The sequence below is a fragment of the Schistosoma haematobium genome, chromosome 5, assembly GCF_000699445.3.
Source record: "Schistosoma haematobium chromosome 5, whole genome shotgun sequence".
NCBI classification, from domain to species: domain Eukaryota; kingdom Metazoa; phylum Platyhelminthes; class Trematoda; order Strigeidida; family Schistosomatidae; genus Schistosoma; species Schistosoma haematobium.
The window spans coordinates 11194661-11217550 of NC_067200.1; the positions used below are offsets into that span (position 1 = coordinate 11194661).

Consider the following 22890-nt stretch of genomic DNA (forward strand, 5'->3'; position numbering starts at 1 on the left):
GAAAAGGAATGCTTATCAACACAAAGTAGGGAAGATCTAATCGAAGAGAAAGGGAATAGAGTGAGTAATGATTATACCAATAAGGGAACGATGAAATTTAAGACAATTGATGGAGGATTTGTATAATGAAGTATAGTTTACACATTTTACCAAAGGACTTCGTAATTTTGTAGTTGTCTCTCACATATGTTCTCGTTCACAACATTAATACAATTTAGTTTCATGATAATTTGGAAGACTAGTATTCAAGTGAAATCATGTATGTTAATAGTAATAAGAATCAATCCGCACAAATACAATATATTGATTTTATTCTTTATGAATAGTGTATTGTCTATCTATAGTCCGACTACTTACTGTATGACTATTATGATGTGATGTTCTAATACCTTGATAATGTTGTTTGCGGTGATGTTGATGATGATTAACATTTTTATTTAATTTCCTTGAATTATTATTTGTCAATGTTGATTGTATCATATTATCAGATGAATATTGTACATTATTATTAGTTACTATGGATGATGGTATTTCTTTTGATTGTAATAATCGTTTATTTGTTGATTGATTTCTATGTGAAATTAATCTTTCACTAGATGATAATGGTTTCTTTCTTAAATTTATATGATTCTCAAATGAATCCAATTGTTTATGATGATGTGTTCCACCATTGAATTGTTTACTTATTCTTGATTGTATATCATAATTATTAGAAGTAGTTAATTCAGATAATGATTTTTGTTTAGATTTATTCATTTCTATAAATTGTTGATGTTTATTTCTATGATTACGTAATTGAATTGGTACAGCAGATTGTATTATTTGTTCACCAAATATTGGATCATATATACCACTATCATTGTGTACACGTTTAGGAGGTAATGATTTTGTATAATTCATATTGTCTATAGATGGATAACTGTTTAATAATGTATTTGATTGTTGTCGATTTAGATTTATTAATGATTGTGGTATATTCAAATCAGTTTTTACCGATGAATTATTATGATGATTAACATGATAGAGAGATTCATCGCCTCTTAGACCTGTTAAAGATTTTTGTTGTCCTCGTGCGATTTCAGTAGATTTATGCATAAAACATAAACCACATAATGTTGTTTTACGTCGTGATTTTGAATAAACATAAAGATATATTTGTAATAGAATAAAACCTAATAATTGTACTAATATAACAACTAATAAACATGGTAAATAATACCATGATTCAGGATATTGATAATAATCATACCATAGACCAATCATTATAGAATTTTCTATATAATAAAATAAATAATAAATTAAATATCTTGTACGTGTATACTTTATACCAGCATTGAAAAATTCATATAAACTAATATAAGAATGAAGTAGATCAATGAAGAAATTTCCACAGATATCACCATGCTGTTAGAATACAAAAGAAAAAGTAATAAAGAATAAATATATTATCAGAAGAGGTTTTTTTGAGTGGAGATTTTATTAATTTAATAGTTGAATTCATGAACCAATAGAAGCTAGACCACTATGGAAAACTTGAAAGTATTGGATGGCCAACTTGTCTTAGTATAGGACTCTTTAACAGTGTACATCTACGATCCCGCCTCGCGAGACTCGAACATAGGAACTTCGGTTTTGCGTGTGAACGCCTTACCTCTAAATCATTGAGCCAGCATCCAATGGTGTTAATCTCTAATTTCAACCAGTTCACGAAGTTGTGCCACCGTCTACCATTGTACGCGCGCGAGACTGGTAGGTCCTTGGTTCAAATCGCGCAGGGTGGGATCATGGATGCGCGCTGCCGAGGAGTCTCATACCCGTTTAGTGCTTCCAGGTTCTCCATGGTGGTCTAGCTTCTATTGATTCATGAATTCAACTATTAAATGAATAAATATATGTTGTATTATATATCTGTTTAGTTAGATTAAAATTTTGATTAGTGTGTGTTTTAATTGAATAGTATAATATTCGCTTACGTAGAAACATATCATAATAATTAAGGGACTAGATTATCTCGTTATGTATATATTTTCTTCAAATTGAATTTTGAATAGTTCTTGTAGATTATCTCGATAAACTTAATTGATCACAAGTTATTTAGTATAGATGGATCGGGACTAACAATGAAGTGTAGAATAAGTGTTTTGTCACTCTTTAAGCACATCAGCTGAATGTACTTGCATTTTAGCTGTTGTGTCGGAGCGAATGACAAAGAAATTGTAACTCTTGTAACTAATTTATATCTGATTATTATTGTTTATATATATTCATTGTATAGTTAGTAAATAAATTTATTATTGTATATCTATTTTCTGCTTATTGTAAGCTTCCTTATGATCTATTAACTATTACTATACGTCTTAATATTCTCAATTTATTGTCAATCAGTTAGTTACAGCTTGCCTCATCTTATTGCTACTTTTTGGTCCGATTTTGTATATCATCTAGTTCTATTTTATGGTATGATATAGTTAATGCCATACATACAAGTGAACGTGCGTTGAAGACATACTCTGGGCTGGTTGGTTGGAATGTAGTAATAGAAATTTAGCTATAGTCTTATTTGAAAAGAAGAAAGTGTGTCTACTGACAGACTAATGAGAGTGAAGGTTATGTTAACTCAAGAAAAATTGTGTGTCGGTCAGACCATATCACTGATTGAGGCTAAGAACGTTTGCCTGTACATGGAATAGGGGATGGAGAGTTGAAAAATTACGTTCGGAATTCTGTCTGGCAAGTTCAGAAGGTGATATCGATTAATCTCTCAAACACAACAATGACCAACATGACACCAGTGTTTATAAAAATTTCTAGCCCATCATAGTTATGAGATAAACATATCCGTTGAATAAGTTAATGATTGCTTGAACTCAGTAGCTCAGTGGAAGACATGTTGATGTTCGAAGTGAAAGATACTTGGTTCAAGTTTTAATGTGAACAATTACACTAAGATCAAGGTACATCCATCTGACAACCACCAAATAGAACTAAATTCATGTCGTGAGTTCCACTACTAGCCAAAGTCTATCTATTATATGAAATTTAAAAGTACAGTTCATCATAAAACCAAATATATAAATATGTATTTGGTGATATATATATATATAACATATTACTCACTAAATTCTAGATAATCCTGATTACATGACAGAATAGTCGTATTAACGCTCGGTTACCTAATGTGAATAAATTGAATCGAATCTATTGATTATTTAGGTATTTAAATTGCCTGTTAACAAACTGATTTTAACCATCCATATTATGGTTTATAGGAGAACAAATCGACCGATTAGTCGACCGCTATATTCACACTCTCAAAACATCAATTATGAATTAATATGAAAATTAAATTAAATGTTTCAGAAGTTAGTAACATGTAAAACGAATAAGTGTAACTCGTTGATGAAGTACCATTTTATGCACTCACTTTTGATTCACCGACTGAAAAGTAGAGTTAGTAATATTGCTCTACTCTTTAATCTAAAACACTTAAACCTAGGCTTGACCCTGTGGTTTAATTGTTGAAGGTGAATGGTTTCAGTAGTCATTAAATACTAAATGATATCGTAAATTTAAAGAAAAATCTACATCCTTTGATATGTGCTTCATACGACTTTTAAAGTGATTTCATTTATGCTGTAATCACTGAAACTTTCTCACACTTATAACCAATATCATTTTAGTTATATACAAATGTTCATGTTTCAACGTTATCAAAACTAAAAGATATCATATTTCTATTGGATTATTTCAATATTATATTGAAACACTGTCCTGACGTTTATCAAGATATTACTTAGTTTGGGGTAAATAGTGCAACTTTAATTGATATAGATGGTTGGTAGCTAGCAGTGAAATCTAGGATGTGCGTTTCATCCTATATGGGACTCGTCAGATGGATATACCTTCATCCCATCTCTGCCGATTAGCCTTTAAACTAATAAAGGAAATAAATTTTAGCGCAAAACTAAGGAATCTTGTGTGCACACAACTCCATTCAACGGTTAGTTTTAAAACGTAGTATAAATGTAGTTAAATTAGTCTCAGCAATGCTTTGATTCCCAATACTACCTTCATAATTTGAAATATAAACAATGATATAATTAAATTCAATGATTTAATGTCATTTTCTAGATAAAACTATAGTTGAAAGGGGATGGATTTAAAACAATCACGACAAATTTCCATTTAATTCTTAACAAATCGGTAAATAGATTTTATAAATGGATAGTCACAATTGATTGATCACTGGGTGGTGATCAATGTCATGTTTGTCTAGTCCTTATTAGTGCAGATCAAATGCTATCGATCATGTTGCAATGTGGCCACCAGTCTAGGTGACTCGACACTGCATGCACTATATATTGAGATTAGAGGGTGGTTGGAGGTAGTCGACAGGAAACCCTGGACCCGGGTTTCGTGCTACTTGGCACTCGTCAGCAAGGTGTACCTGTAATCTTGGTTTACAAAAGACAAGCAAGCATCAGGAAACACTAAGAAGCGTTTCATCCAATCAGCGTTCACTTGAAGTCTTAGCCAAAAATATCAAGGAAGCGAAACATCACATACAGAGGGTCTGATTGGCTGATTGCTACACTGCTACTATGTTTAGTAGCATTCCAGAATCTTCTAGCAACCCAAGGACATTTAAAATATTATAAAAACCCTGTATTTTTCTGTATTAAAATAAACCTTCGAGTAAACTACTTCTCGCATACTTTGCGTCTTCTCTCTCTTGTGTTCAGGTCGCTGTAAAGTTCTAGCTTGGGGGTTACGAGAATAGCTTAGGAAACGAATATAGCGTTTAATCCGTAAGACTTGTTAAATATCAAGTAACATATAACTTAATATCATCGCTCCTTTGCCAATTACTTTCAACCAACTAAACATTTACAAATGGCATTACATATATAATTCAAATTAAAACTTACTGTATTAGTTCCTTGATTTAAATGATCTAAATGAGTAGTATATTTTCTAGCAATGATAATTGTTATTAAAACAATTAAAAAATGTCCAATTAATATAATTAATATCATTAAATTAAATCGTCCAGTAAATAATGCAATTGAAATACAACGTAATGTAATATGTATTAAATGTATAATAAATAATAATATTAAACCACCAATATGAACTTGTTTAATACCACGTTCAAATTCTAATTCATTTTGTTGATATTGTACTGGATAAAAATGTGTAAAACTTGTACTTATCCATAACATACAAAATATTGTGCATATCAGTAGTATAATTTCTAAAGAACAAAAAAAAAGAAACAAGTGATAAGTGACTTAATTAACAAGGTCAAAATATGATTCAAGAATAGAATAGATAAATTCATAAGTTACATGGGTCTAACATAACAACGGACACTATGTTCCATTTCATATTCTACTATGTTTTTAAAACTTCAATTGTCAATGTCAAATGATCCATTTGTTCATTTGATCGTCTTTATATTCATAATGATGCAACACTCTTCTATATTTCATGATAGATTAATTATATGTAAACGTAAACATAGTTATACTTGAATGACATAATCTTGTAGTGACCTACTTTTACCAAGAGAACGCGATTGGTTTTATGGAAACAAGTTGTACCAGTGATTGTTTTGCTGTACTTGTTTGTTTAACTGTACTAAAGACATCCATTATTCTTCCGTTGACTGTGGCCTTGTACGCTCGCACGTTTGCCTATTGATTCCGTTTGTATTTCCTTTGGCACAATCTCGGTATACTTTCGATACCATGAGATCGCCAACGAATAAATCTTGTTACAGCTTTCATCTGTCTTCTGATTTTCTGGTACGCGCTCTTCTTGTAGTGGTATTCATAGTCAACCGCGACTCGACTTCATACTACAATCTCTTTGACGAACTTTCTTTAATTTTTGAGTCACAATTCATAAGAGCATTTTCTAATAATCATTTTGTACAACATACAGAGGAAAATATTTTATATTTATATGATTTTTAATACATACACCCACATGCAGGAGTTTTCAATATCTGTATTAATAGGGAAGTTACATGTAGAAATTCTGGAATATTCTTCCAGAAGGTGATTGGATGGAATATCTTCGGCTTTTTCTGAGTTTCCTAGAACTTCCTTGAGTTCACCCGTGGACTGTCCTCACACTAACTACCTGTAATTTTCTGTGCTCTTTTCTCGAAATGTATCCTTAGTTATTATTGTTATTATTCGTTTCTTTTTTAGGCATTTGCTTATATGCTCACTAGTGATTTATTTCGAGAGTTAATTTCATTAATTCTAGTGAGTAATTGTAATCAGTTTAATTCAGTTATACTAGGCTGAGCTAGGTACCTACTAATAGCATTGAATTACGATTGTACAATGGCGCGAAATAATTTATATCAAAATTTGTACATCCAATAAGTGCCAACACATAAATTTAAAGTTTAAGAGCTTTTAATGATATCTGAGTATCATGGGTTCCATCCCCATTGATAGAGTCATGAATGAGTACAACGACATTTTAACACATCTTGATTTTCAATGGATATCTAATTAACATCAATTCCTTATGTAAGTTATCAAAAACAATCTTGACAAATCCCTTAAATACTGATAATTTATTCATACGTTTCAAACTCACTCTAGTTATTTTAATTCAGATATCTTGATTAACCGTTAGAATTATATTTACAAGAAATTATGCTTGTTCATGTGATTAAACAGAGTACTATCTTACACTGGACACTAATGTTTCTTACTATTAATACATATAAGTAACAACACATAAATATCCAGAATAATAATCCTAACAGAATAGTTATTTCATGTAGAAATGGATAGTGGAATGCAGGACGCGTGTTTCGTTCTATTGTGGACCCGTCAGCTGGACATACATGCATCTCTGAGTTGATGTTCACTCTGGGACTCGAACTCAGTACCATTCGCCTCAAACGCCATCGCGTTATCCACTTACCTACTGAGTCCTGACAGCCACTTGGTTGTGTGATAGGGTGAAGTTTAAATCCACTAGCTATTGTTTACGTGAATCTTCCCATTGATGTTTAGGATTGCAATGGATCAGTCTCTTATTGGCATATGTGTATATTGTCTCGATATAGCCTTAATTCACAAGTATTATATTGTAAAGATGGATAGTGGTTAGTAGTTGAATACAACACGCAAGTTTCGTCCTATCAATTGCAATCCTAAACATCAATAGAAAGATTCAAACAAACAATACCAAGTGAATTTAGAATAGTTATTTATTTGATTCCTTTTTTCTATTTAAACTAATAAAGAATAATAAGATTCAAATAGATACAATAGTTAAGTCACTATGACAAAATATACACACTGAATTGGAACATTGATCACACTTTCATAAATTCAAAACTCCATATTACAAAAAAAATATGAAAAGAAAACAACAAATATTCCTGACAAAATGGAATAAAGTATCATTTATTAAAGGATAAAATATTTTAAATAGTCCTATAGATACTATGGTTACCATGACGAATGACAACAGTGTTTTCTGATTGGTTAATCCCCATTCGTTTTATTATTACAAATAGAAACATTTTGAAAAGATTTTATTATTTAATTTTATGAATAATATTGATGTTAAAATAATATTCATCATTAAGATGTATCGCTAATTTTAAAGGAACTGCGGTGTGTGCTACTTATATTGACATAAGTAGTAGATGATGTTAGTCGTGAACAGAAGGTCTGGCAACAGAGAGACAAGAGGATCGAACAGTAAAGAATCGAAACAGGATGCAATTTGTATGAAAATGCAAGAACAATGAAGTCTGAGTCATCTTGAGACAATTAGTGGGCATGTTGCAAATTAAACATTTACTTAATGATTGTTAGATTTTATTAACAACTCCTGTAATTTTGTGTTCAATACATTCGATTGTCCCCATCCGTGTTCTGTTCACTACAGAACTACTGTTTACTATGTAATCTAAAATCGTGTCACATAGTGTCGAAAGCATAGATACAACTATTTACATAATAGATTTATAATTAATCTCTTATGGGACTGAGATCTGTTCAGTCAGTCAGCTACAACGGAGAATCAGGCACATATATGCATCGGTCAAAGTTATCATACCTCATTAGCGCAACAAGATAAACACCAGATTCATAGAAGCAATTACCTCAGTGGTAGTAAGAAAAGATTTCATATAAGGATATGATACAGGGAGAAAGGAGCCCTATCGGTAGATGCACACTATTTGATTGAAATTCATGCGATAACAGTGATCAGTGGTCGATGAAAATCTACTGAAATGGTTTAAAGTCAGTTGCCATCTAACATATACGTTTACTGTCTATCTTTCTCCACAACTTGAGATCCAGAGTTCGTTCATACATACCTTGCCTTTATGTCCTTTCTAATCATATTCTCAACGATTAACCTGTTTTATTATTGCTACTAAATTGTTTCATTTCATCATTCTACTGTGGTATGCTATCTTAAGCCATTAGATATTTGTGTCAAAACTCTGAACTGACAATGACTGATAACATTTAGTGAATTTCTAGTTGTGTATCTCATTAGTTGAAGTGATCAACTTCTTAATCATAGCGTCTTGATTACTAACTCAACTCTAATATTAATAAAAGTCTATTCAGCCGTATAGTACTAGTTAAGTTTATTTACTATAAGTACAGATTATTACATTCAATAAAAGTATTTGTGAAACTAATTAACTTATTAGTATATAACTGAAAAAAAAGATGACAATTTCAACAAAAAGAAAAACCCAGCTTTCACAAAAGAAATTCAATATTGATCAAGATAGATACTTGTCCTTAACCAGTTCTGAACTGATAGGGTCATGAAGTAAAATGATGATTATTAGTTTTCTTGATCCAAGTATGTGAAATGTTTTTTTCTTTAAAAAGAAAGGTGTACTATTATGTTTAATAATGAGACCATTCATCTACAACAAATCGATCATGATGAACTATTAAACTGAATCAGAATAGCTTTAATCATGTGTTTATTAGTAATGATAAAACAATAGACTGAATCATTTGTAAATTAAACTGTGATATTTATAGATCGTATGAGAATCAGAAGATAGGAATATGGTGTGTGTGGACTACACTGAAGAACTTGAAACAATAACAAGAAGATTCAATAACTTCTCAATACATTATATCTCATTGCGCCACAGGAATATCACCTGATATTTAAATATTAAGAAGAGATTAGAATTCAAAAAGACCACGTTACAGAAGAAACCAAATCTTGTTAGAATATGTTGGAGCGTAACTCAAGAGAAAAAACACTGGTCAGTGGACTTGTAGTAAAATGGTACGAAAGTTGGATTGGTCTCTATGGAGTTAACACGTTCCCAATATAAATTATCGCCATGTAGTGATGAGGAGATATTGGATAAAATGAATAGATCCAATAACAGGTTGACTAATATTTATTCCAACCCCCCCCCCATTCAAAAAAGGTAGTAATCAATTCACTAGCCATTGTAAGTATTTACTAAGTGGCCATATTCATAGTAGTTTTGCAGGTACACCCACTGGATGACCTTGACATATTGGTCAATCACTTTCTGTCTGACTTATTCAGTTTAGCAAATAACTATTATAACAAAATCATTCAGACATTTATTATTTCACAAGTGAACTAATCTACAGATTATATGTACAAAGTTGTTTTATGAAGAGAATAGTAGTTTCACTAATATCTATCACTTCATATGCTGATTTAATTCGGCAGTTAGTCGACACGATTTAATAACTTACATTTTACTTATAGTTTTTTTTCTACAAATTAACTCGTTAGTATGTTTTTGAATAGATTTCTAAAATTCCAGTGAAAATTGTAGTTCAACCATGTCGGGAATGGAACCAGTATAACATGTGATGAATATTGTACAATATAACCGGTTGGAAATGTGAATCATAGATCTTAATTCAGGTGCTTTTGGGTGTCCGATTTGTCATATCTACAGGTTTTAAGTTGGATCCAGAGTGGAGCCAAGAGTATGTGCTATTAAAGAGTCTGTAGTGTTGGTCGCTATATCAAGCCCACATAGCGTTTTATACCCTCCGAACAGGGCGATTTATTTATTCTTCTTGAGTCACATTTTGACCTTGTCAATTACTCACTTATCAACCTTGACTGTTTTTATATGAAAGTAGGTGTATTAACTTCTTATCCTATTCATCACATATCTGTAACTTATTTTTGTTCAGCTACAAATATAGGTTAATGATTGATTACATCGAGTTGACTCACATACCTTCTCCACTGCGCGTCATTTCGATTCGCTTTCTTCGCTTCGTCTCTCTGATTGTCTGTCCAGATCAATAAGTGTACAAACATACACATTCGAAAATTCATTCTCTTATTTGGCTTATTTCATTTTGTTATTAAATAACGCAGACTAAGTCAATCATTATATACGAGGATTTGAGGTATGTATATTTCAATAGCAATCAGAAACTATTCAACTGGAGTCAGATATATGGCTACTAAAAGAGTTGAACTTGAATAAAACGCTTGTGTTGATATCCCATGATTGTTGATCGGTATTTAAACTGAAGCCTATCTGTCTGATATAGGGATGAACTTCGAAAAAGAATCCGACTTTTTAGCAAAGTTAATGTGTAACTTTTCGATAAGGATGTCTCATTTCAATGACCATCAGTAAATGTTATTCATAGATATAGTTATTGTGTGAATTCATGTACACAGTTATAATACACAGTGACAATAATAATAATAATAATAATAACGAAGACATTTTTCAAAACCTGTAAGAACTAGATTCTTGATCTTAGTTTATATGGGGATCCTCAAACTTTGAAAATTAAAGAATACAGATATGAATAATAGAAATTTGACTAGTGAACTATATTAAAATATTCGAAGTGTCTTAGAGATTATCGGTCAGCTTATAAATTATATAGACTTATCTAACTTTACATTTACCATTTTTTATTGTATTTGAACTATGGATAATATATTCATACAACAAGTCACTATATGAAGCAAGGAGTTTGCTTAACTTTATAAAATCACGCTTAAATGACAATTTGGCGAGACTATTATCATTTATGCACGAATCAATCAGATATAAGAGAACAGGTCGTAGATTTTGGCGCAAAATTTATTCATCCATAGTGTTTTGGCATTTTAGCTGAAGTTAGTTTGTGATGAAAACCCTAAATCTAATTCTTAACCCTAACCATCAGTTCACACAGGTTTATAACTCTCATTTAGCTCCAGTAAGCATATGGACATTTTCAAAGTCACTTTAGAGTTGTTCAAAGGTCATCTATGAAATATAGTCTCATCGACAAATTTTTAAAACTGATTTTGAATGTACGTAATCACTGTTGGAATTATATTTAGGGATAACGAGTATAAAACCAGCAAAGTTGTCAGAAAATAGAAAGGAAACCATCACTTGAATTTTCTTGATAATTTCAAAATCAGAATGGGGGTATTTGAAGATTGTAGTAACTTTAATAGTTGAATTCATTAGTCGATCTATGCTAGACCATTAATGCAAACCTGGAAGCACTGGATGTGCATGGTTGAGGAGTCTCATACTAGGACAAAACATACGTCCAGTGCTTACAGGTTTTCCATAGTGGTCTGGCTTCAATTGACTCATGAATTCAACTATTAAATTACTATAGACTACGACTATACGATTTACTATTCTTAAGTTATCCCCAAGCTATTAGTTACAGTATCTTACATTCATATCCACTTCTGACTTGATCTTGTATAATTGTTATTTTCTATTTTATGGTATGATGCAGTACGATTTGCTTGAATATAAACTAAGCATACCTTAAATATATGATATTAGCGTTCTGAACTGAACAGGGTGGGTTAGGCAAGAGACTATTATGTCAGAAGACCAATAAGAACTCAGAATTGACTCTGGGCTACTCGAACTGGTGAACACACTATTGGTTTGGCTTAGTGTCAAGGTCATATAGGTCAGTGTTCTAATTGGCGATTCAGTTTCATAATATTGACGGACCATAAGAACATAACAATTTTCTTGTTTTATTTTCTGCAATATGCATTATCCAGAAATATCAAGCTTAAGGAATGTAACAACATTGGAATAATCCATCAAAGGTATAAATTCTCTAAATCAAACCATGTTAAACTATAAACATTTAAACTACCTGATACTAATCAATCGGCAATAACCAAACCTCATAAAACTATTGATAACATACGTAACATTAAAGCCTTGATTCGTTGAATTTACATATAATTAGCATAGTAAATTAGAAATATATAAGCTAAACGAATTTTGAAGTGAAAACATGAAGAAAACACAATCATGACTAAACATATTGACTATAATCCAACTACGTAAATTTTCATTGTCGAACAAAAGATGCATGATTGTTTTCAACTCTAGGAAATATGTGATACGTAAGGTTTTCAAGTGGAAAGTATTTTGAGCATAAGTATAATTCATGAAACGCATGGTAACAAATACAATACCAATAAATAGGAGTAGAATTTCAAACGAATAACTATTAGACACTTTCCATTGTGGAAAGAATCATCTTATAATCTGTGTTTTTTTATATTCTAAGCTTGGTTAGTTACTTGTCTAACCTTTGGATAGATTAAGCTAGAAAACCATCGGATACGTATTTGATAGCAGTTATGAATCAGTATAGGTCGTTTCAAAGGTATGTGAGTAGTTGTCATTTCTCGACTGCCCACAACTTGGAAGGATACCATTTCTTGTTGGACCTGAAAATGGAACTTGGTTGGAGGAGATCTTAACAACCCGGGAGCTTGACCGCAATGTCTAAAGGACAACCACAGGAGGCCGATCGCATATATCCTTTTTGTCAGTATTTTCAGGTGAGTTATCTCAGTAATTTTATGGTCTTCCTATTAGCGACGAAAATCCAAGGAGCGAGGTGAAGTGTTTATTTTTAGAGCTAGTTTTTTCTAACCTTCCCCTTTCTTTGTAAAAAGGATGCACCACTGCAGACACTGGTTATCTGAAGAAAGCACCTAACTGCACTCACGTCCTAGTAGTACGACTTTTGCTTTCAGTTTTACTGCTTTTCATACAACCTGAATGACATGATATAATCAGGAATGACAGGGTCATCATGACATATAGGATTACACATAGCCTCAAAGGGTGATGTTAGTATGAAGGTAAGTTGGCGGAGAGCTTGAGGCACCAACCAAAATGTGATATTACTTCATACAGTAAATGTCTGCTGGTCTGAATCACATTTGTAGATCCAGACCACACGGTTGAGGCCTGCAATCAGTGGTAAAAGATATTGGGTGAAATTGTTCAGTATCACTTATAATGAAGCAGATACCTTCACCGATTTTCTTTTGCTTGGCTCTAAGACTCAGTACTCCTTGACACATATCTTTCTTTCAATTTCTTTATACTATATTGCTGTGTATTTTTCTTTATCATTTGTACTCTTTTAGGGAGAAGAGAATATGGATGATATTCATTTTGGTGTGTTGAGGCTTTAATCAATAGTTTACAACTGTCAGTCAGAACATTCAATTCGTGAGTACAGTAAAATGACTAGACATTTAGATTTATTTTATGTCATGAGTTTCAATGAAATCCAGAGTGACTCATTACAGTTAGTAGGTTTAAGTATATTCTAAATGTGGAAATAGTATGCTCTTTGTGATATTTACTTGTAAGATTAATACTTGAATAATGAGTTTCAAACAAATCACCAATAAATTCATGTTTCCAGTGTGTTATTAGAATGTAGCTTATCAGGTTGATCGTATTCATTAAATATCAGATAAAGCCTAAAAGCTGACACTAATCGTCAAGATGTTTATTTAATTCATGATTCAATAGATGATAATCTTTTTAATTCTAAAGTACATTTGTTTAAGCTTAACTAGTAACAATTGAAAATATTCGTTGTGAATAATCAATATTAACTGTGTCTTGGAGACTATCTTCAAACATCCAATATTAATTCACTTTGATTATTGAGGATAATGTTGAGGAATCCATGATGTAAGCTATTAACTTCAAACGTCTATGGTAATAATAATATGTCCACAAGAAGTGATTCCTGTAGTTGTAGCGTAAAGCCGTTACTAACGGGGTACAATCCTATTGGGTGTGAAGTACTTTCTCATCTATTACAAAAAAGGGATAAGGTTGTGCAATATCGTGAATCGATTGAATTTTAACATGTGAACATTTGGATGCCAATATAGTGGTTTGATGATAAAGTGACTAATACGAAATCTGAAGGTCCTGGATCCGATCCTCAGTGAGGAAATAAACTTCCACTAGTGAAAAATCACGCGCTAGAATAAAACATCTAACCAATGCTTTTTGATTCTCAATGATTTTCTAATGAAATTCATTCTGTAATATTCAAATTATTGAACTGTAATTCAACAAACATTCTATAAAACAAAACAACCTATCAAAATTATAGAAAATACTGTTTACTTACTTGTATCAAGTGTCATAAAAAACAGCATTGTTTCTCTTCTATAAAACAATATACCTTGAGCTATTGCATATGGTCCAGCACCAATTACACCACTAGTTAAAGCTATGATAGCTGCATCATGTTCTGTACGACAAAATTGACGTCTTACACGACGTACATATTGAAGACCAGTATCTAACTGTTTCATTTTTGCTGGATTATCTAAAATTTTGAATAGAGAAGAAATAAAATACAAAGTTTTGTTACAATTTTGGAAAATAAAAAAAACAGTCGTTGTTCAGTGTCAGTTTTTTTGTGTTGATTAATCAATTAATAGTCATTAATAATGATGGAACACTAGAGTTGATGATATGGTAAAGTTTTAAATACCGAATGAACAACCCTATTAACATACGCTAGTAGATAAACTATAAGATATATCCACTTGGTATTATTTACTTGAATCTTCCCATTGATATTTAGGACTGAAATTGATCAGTCTCTTATTGGTATATGTGAATACTGTGAGTATTGCCTCAATATAGCCTTAATTCACGCCATCGCACAAGCAAGTGGCTATCAGGACTCAGTAGCTAAATGGATAATGCGATGGCGTTTGAAGCGAACGGTCCTGAATCCGAATCCTGGAGTGAACATCAACTCTGAGATGCAGGTACATCTAGATAACAAGTCCCAAATAGGACGAAACAATCCTCCTGGATTCCACTGCTAGCCGATATCCATCTTTGCTTATCAGGTATATCAACTACTTAACATATTTTGCTTTTAAAACTCAATACCTAAACGAAGATCAATATCTTCAGAATATTCACAAGAAGTGGCTTATATTAAGTCGCGAAACTTCAGAAATATAACTTTCTTCACTCATTAGGATATAACAGAAAAAATATTTACGATTAACTCTCTACCCAAAGTTCAATGTATTTGAAAGATCAAGAAAGAGTGCCAAGTGCTTGATATATATATATATATATATATATATATATATATATATATATATATAGAGAGAGAGGGAGAGTGAACACAATGACTTATAAGTGAAAAGTTACATTCATAGAAAACTTTTGCTTTAAAAAGATAAATTGTTATCAGGTATAATTTGCTTTACTGTAGCAAATCAGTTAATAACAGAATCGTGGGTTTGTAGAGATTGTAGTAATTTAATAGTTGAATTCATGAGTCGATTAAATCTAGACCACCTTAAAAAACCTGGAAGTACTGGACGGCCATTTCGTCGTGGTATGGGATTCTTCAGCAGTGAGAATTTACGATCTCTCACTCGGGACTCGAACTCAGGAACTTCAGTCCCGTGAGTGAATGCCTAAGCTCCAAACCACCGGGCCGAAATCCATTGGTGTTAATATCTTCAACCATCTTTTACTGTCTGAGGTAGATACCTGTGTCTACCTGACACGGATTAGCTTTACTGCCCTCATGAAACTCGTTACTAGTGAGCACATAGTAATTATCAGTATGAAGTTGTGGAGATGGTTACCATTAGATAGTCAGTCAGGTGATCTTACGTGCTGTTATATGTATAAGTGTGGTCACCACATCGCAATTGTCAACACCGTAAATGGATCTTTAAAATGCCATAGTAAAAATCCAATAAAATTAATTAAACATTTTAAATTTTATGGTAACCTGTCATAAATTACTTACTAGTAATATCAGGTGTTTTCCTTTGTTGTGATAATTGAGTATTTGTTATTGGTACACTAATTAATGATCCACTTGGTAGATTAGATGGTTGTTGAACTTCTTTTACTAAGGCTATTGTTTCAGACATGTATTGTTTTTCTAAACTAACCATTCTTCTTACTACGACCAAAGATTCAATATATCTTGAAATAATAAAAAAATATGTAAAATGTAAACATTTTAATAATTTCTTAAAATGATTATATAAGATTGATGAGAAATTCAAATTATTCAAACAAATTCACTTGGAGTTGTTTGCTTGTATCTTTCCATTGTTGTAACTAAGTGAATAATGAGATGGCGTTTGAAGCGAACAGTACTGGATTTAAATCCCTGAGTGAACATCAATTCTGGGATGCAGTTACATCCAGATAACAAGTCCCGAATAAGACGAAACGCGCGTCGTGGATTCTACTGCTAACCACTATCCATCTTTGTTCAAACAAATGTTTATCTTCAAATGACATTGAAAGATTTCAGAAAAGTGTAAAAGAGTTATGAATAATATAAAGATGGAATCAGTGTATTTGTGGCGTATGCTACTTAGGTCTAACTTCATCCAATCCACAAAGTTGCGCCACCGTACACCATTGTCTTCAGTGAGTTGATATCTCACAACCAACCTGGTTGAAGTCCACGGGTATAGGCTTCTCACTAGAACTCCAGGAGTATCTCTTGAAGTCATTCCCATACTAGGACGAAACGGCCGTCCGGTGCTTCCAGGTTTTTCATGGTGGTGTAGCTTCAATTGACTCATGATTTCAACCAGTGAAATAAGTGGTATCTAACACCAATCAAAAGTGAAAAATTTGGCAGCAGAAGGTTAAGAAGATCGAGTTGAATAGAATAGAAAGTATTAGTGAATTAGAGGAATCATATAGAATATGAAGAACAAATAATGGAAATTTGAAAATGAAGTATTCAATGTATGGCTATCATATTTTACGAAGATATTCTGTAATTTGGTATGAAATAATAAATTGGTTGTCCTCACCTGAGTGTTCGTTCATTATGTACTTCTTTCGACTAAATTAAAGAGGTATTCACTTTTTTTAACATGTTGGTATTCAACTTTTACAGTTAGATTAATTTCGAAGAATCTTACTGAAAGATTCGAGTCAGTATATAATACCATGATTACTACTACTGTAGTGAACGAGAACACATTACATAATATTTTGGTAAAATCTGAAAACCATGCAGTAAATACTTCATTCGCAAAATATCCATCAATTTTTTCAGACTTTGTTGTTCAATCACTCTCTATTCTCGTTCTCTTTTCGATTTTCTCAATCTTCTGCCACTAGGCATTTCACTTTCGACTGGTGATACATACTACTTATATCTGTCGACATCAGTAGAGCACACGACACTAGCACTAGTGAAACGATGGCAATCTCAACATGCTAATTTTTTACATGTAGACTAATCTAATTAGATTCAATATTCTATTGTTGATTTCTGAATGAGTCAATAGAAAGTTGCTCAATTGAAAAGTACGCTTATTAGCATTTATCAATAAGATCTAACTATAACGTTAATGAAATTTATAATTATTTTGGTTTCATAATGCGGTAAAAAATGATCTATACTTTTTTATTGTCCCAATTAAAGCCAATTCAAATAATTTTTCAAGCTTAGTCGAATACAACTGTATCAATACTTTGTTTTTAGTGATTGACCGCCATCTTTACATTTTATACATCTATCATAGCTTGAGCTTTCCTATTTATTTCGAGATGAAAGACTGTATTTGATCACTATCTACTGAGATATGTGCATATTTAGTGGTATTAAGTTCGAGCCCCTCTGTAAATACTGACTTTGGATTCAGGTAAATCCAGCTGACAAGTCATGAATACAATAAAATGAGCAACTAAGATTTCACTGCTAACCACAATGCACGGTCTACTAAAATATCTACTGTCTTTAAAATAGATATAAATCCTAAATAAGACTGTAAATCACTTCATTACAAGTTGGATTCTACTAAACGACAGATCGGCTTCAAATCAACTAACGATATAAAAAACGAGTTACCTTGTAGTATCAAATGTTTAAGCGTTATTTTTGAGAGTTAACAATCCGACTTGCATATAAAAACAACTCATACCTGTTTTGAAACATAATCCAAATACCACCCATCTATCCAAACCAAAATAGGTGAAGTTGGATTTAGAACACGATATTCACTAGTTGAAAAGTGAATGTTTAAGCCATCCCCCTATTGTCTTATCATGGATTCATATTGTATCTTAATAGATTACACTGATTACAGGTAAATATGTTTTAGATTTCTTATTTATAAAAATGTTGACAATAAGTATAGAGTCTTCAAGTTTCTACATTAATCAGTAACAGTCAAATCTTACATCTCACAACACAGTGCACGTTATGTTAAATGACCATAGTGCAAATCAATTGTCAGAATTCATTTAGTACCAAGGAACTATACACACGCACAACATTACCTAATAATTAGTAATCACCAGTCGATTGTATTTATGTGGACATGTTTTGAACAATCGAATTTAACTTATATTCAATACTTGCTTATTGAGTAACCAGTGCATTGTGAAATAAACTCCTTAAAATTTCATAATCTATTCAATTTCTTTTGAAACATATTTTCTTTATGTGAAACAAAATCAAATAGAAGTTTATAGTTATGAATAATTAATCAGACTATTTTATGACCTAAATGGATTTTTTTCTCTATTCAGGCTTGAATAAACTCTTAAGAATGAACCAAGTTACATAACAATGTATATATATGGTTAAATATCAGTTAGCAACAGATCGATTAGATGATTTATGGAAATATGTTCAATATATGAGAAGATACTTTTGAATTGTTTAACTTTGTTACATAAGAGTTGAATAGTGCTAATTAGAACTGACATAAACATATGATTTAATAGTTGAATTCGTGAGTTAATTGAAGCTAGACCACTATGAAAAACAAGTATGGGACTCCTCAGCAGTGCGTATTCACAATTCCACCCCGCGAGATTCGAACCCAGGACCTACTGATCTCACCCGCGAACTCTTAACCTTCAGACCACTGAGCCTGCATCCAATATCTAACCTCAATCAACTCATGAATTCAACCATTAAATTACTATAATATCCACAAAACCCCTCTCTGATTATAAACATATGATTATATAGAAAAGAAAAGAACATGTTGGTAACATGAACATTCATTTGTATAGTAACAATAAATATGTGTATATGTGTATTATTTCTAGTTCGGTTTACTTGAATTCTATATCATAAATGTGTAGAAACATTTTCAAAATTTTCAGTATTGAATAGAATTCTGAAAATAGTTTACATCACAGTTTTGTTCTAATGAAGTTAATAACTTTTAATCTTGATCATAATTATTCAATAAAGGTATATTGTTGCTTAAAATCTGTCCATTTTTAAATTACACTGTGATGTGTGCTACCGATGTCGACAAATATAAGTAGTATGTCTCATCAATCGAAAGCGAAATACCTGGAGGCAGAAGGTTAAGAAGATCAAAGAAAAGAGAACGAGAACAAAAAATAATTGTTGTGGAAACAAAGGAACAATCAAGTCTGAGACGATGGACTGATATTTTGCGAATGAAGTATATACTGTATTGCTCTCCGATTTTACTAAGTGATTCTATAATTATCTGCTCAAATACATTCGATTGTCTCCATTTGTGTTTTCGTCCACTACAACACTAGGTCACACAAAATTTCAAATACATTTTATTTGTATGCTCTATTAATGACTTTTCTAATCATTCAAACAGACGGTTACATTGAAAAGTAAATCAGTTATAAGTAATCTAGGATCTAACAAAATTGTGCATAGATACACATTGTCATTCTACATTAGTAAAAAATAGATTAGGTCAATAGAATGTTTGGCGAAATTGTCGATTTAAAACCTGCGACAGTGAAAAGAAAGGACTAATTTTAAGTTCTCTGTGGTATAGTTGGGTACAAGTCAACAATAAAACATTTAAATTTAAGTTAAATTATAAACTTTAGAAATGAATGTTATTAGTTTACCTTGCAATTGGAGCCATTCCTAAAATTGTTAATGTAATTCGCATAACTACCCATGCTTCTTTATTTTGTTCTTGTATTTTCGTACGTTGACGTTGACCTGATGCATTCCAACGTCTCCAATAAATGATACCATCCACAATACCCGTTACTTTTATTAAAAACAAGAAAAAATTGACAGAGAAAAATTGTATTTTTATCTTAGGTATTTTATGAAGTACCATGAATGCATAGACCACTAATTGCTCAATATTTAAGCAGATTGAATAGATCTATTTATTTACTTAAACACATAAAAATAGGTACAAGAAGATATCAAATAGATATGCGCTACATAAATCATTCGATTTGTGTGAGAGCTAGGATATTGCTCGGGTACCCAAACCGAAACAGGTAGACTGGACGGAGGGATTGTACATATCAGTAGAACAAAAGACTTTCATTTTATCCTATTAGTGACTCACCAGCCGAATGCATATAGATCCAAATATTGGTATCCACACAAAAACGTGAACCTAATGGCTTTCTTTCAAAACGCCTAATATGTTGTCCACTTATCTACTGAGTTCATGTGGCCACTGGATTATGTAGTTCGAATATATTTTGCTTCATTTATAAGTGTTAAAATCTTTCCATTGTTGTTTTTGTTAAAGTCTGAGAACGATCGGTCTCTTATGGGATAAATGGGTCCTGTGACAGTTTTTTTATAATTTCCAAGTGAAAACCAACGCTGACATTCAAAGCACACTCAGCCGACAAATCGTAGATTCCACTGCTAACCACTATACAAACTTACTTAAAAATGCTTGTGAATAATTATATAAAATATGATAATTTTCTTCCGATCCAAATATATCAAAAGAGACTGATAAACTCTATTCTTGAAGAGCGAAATCAGTAAGATCCAAACACTTACAAATAGAATAAAGAAGAATAATTGGAGAGACTATAATTTATGAACGAACCAATCAGGTATAAGATAACAGCTCTCGGATTTTGGCGCGAAATTCACTCATCGATTGGGTTAAATAGAGTTTTGGCATTATAGCTTATGTTAGTTTGTGATGAAAACCCTAAATATAATTCCTGACCCTAACCGTCAACCGTAATTCATAACTCCAATTCCTCACGCTGATTTATAACCCTCATTTTGTCTTAGTTATTAGGTGTACACTCTTAAGTTCACTTCAGCGTCGCTCAAAGGCCATCCATAAATTATAGTCTCATCGAATAATTCTGAAGTGATTCACAATTACCTTCGGTTTAAGAAACTTTAATTCTTTGCAAACAGAACACTATACAGTGTTCTGATAGCACGGATTCAGATTAACGTTGACATTATGTATTTATTTTCATCAGTTAGTAATTTGCATATAACAATATATAAATTTTTCGGTAGTCTTTAAAATAATAATACGTGAGATATCTGGCTTTTTCATTAATATTTATCAATAAGTGAATTTGTTTACTCACTTATATATTGTCCAGCTATTAATACCGAAACTGAAACAGATAACTCTAAAATACTTTCATTTGTAAAGTTAATCACATGTAGTACAATAGTAGCCCATGATGTAATCAAAAATCCCATAAACACAATTATGGATATGATTTTACGCCAAATACCACGATGTGCAATCAGATCAGCAGAGAAACTTGCTGCTGAACTTAGATTTGTATAAGCGACACCATTATATGATTGATAAGATGACATGAGTTGTTTTAGACGTCTGTTTGTGTTCTATATTTGTTTACTTTGAATTTTCACATTTCAACAAACTGTCGGGCGTATTTCTAAAAAAAACATCTGAATTAAACAACATTTACAAAATCAAGAATGGTACAAATACATGAAATACACAAATACGAGTACACAGTAATCTAAGACATGTGAACCTAGTATTAAATTACAGCGATGAAAAACCAACAGGAGGGCTGAAACACACTTCAGGACTCCTGCCGAAGGAAAAGTTGAAGAAACTTATTTCTCACCTGTCCTAGTAGAAGTGGCTATTTTTCCGATACTATAGAAAGATAGCCGACAAACTAACAGGTTGTAGCAAAATTATCCTCAGTAAATAGAAAATCAATATTCCTAATGTACTAAAAAAGTCCCAAGAACTTTAGTATGGTGTTCAAAGGATTTCTAAATGAAAATACTACATAAGCCAGCACAATCCTTTTGTCTCATCCGATGTAGGCAGTAAGACACAAAGGCGAAAAAAACGAGTGTAGCATCTATGAAATAAATAAAACTGACCGCGTATAAAAATACAGACTAGTTGTAAAATAAGCGACGTTTTATTTATCATATCAATGCGCACAGAAACTGGGAAAAGGTCCAAGCTTTGTAACCGGAAAAATTAGAGAGCACCAAACGTTCTGCGAAAACTTATCATTCAACCCAATATATTTAACAGTTATATAGTTACTGGCCCTGTATACCAATAAGTAGTGAGAAAGCTGACCAGCAAAATAGCTAGAGTTCGGAAAATAAGGGAGTCAGAAAATACAAGGACAAATGAAATAAACCGAAATGCATAAGGCGACTAGATACATATAAAGTCACCAAAACCAACTGATTAAATTTTTGTGGAATAACTAAACAGTTCATCCCTATGTAGATTTTCCACTCATTATGCCATCCAACTATGACGAAGGCC

General features: G+C 32.0%; 1 protein-coding gene across 1 annotated transcript; it reads right to left on the reverse strand.

The window, feature by feature from the left end:
- Positions 1–309: 309 nt before the first annotated feature.
- Positions 310–21941, reverse strand: XKR4 (XK- protein 4; the record flags this gene model as incomplete). The annotated part of the gene is made up of 6 exons (XM_012943760.3): positions 310–1404; positions 4929–5254; positions 14478–14678; positions 16140–16321; positions 20231–20378; positions 21701–21941. The coding sequence occupies 6 exons, from the start codon at positions 21939–21941 to the stop codon at positions 310–312; spliced, it is 2193 nt and encodes a 730-aa protein (XP_012799214.2).
- Between the last annotated feature and the right edge of the window lie 949 nt (positions 21942–22890).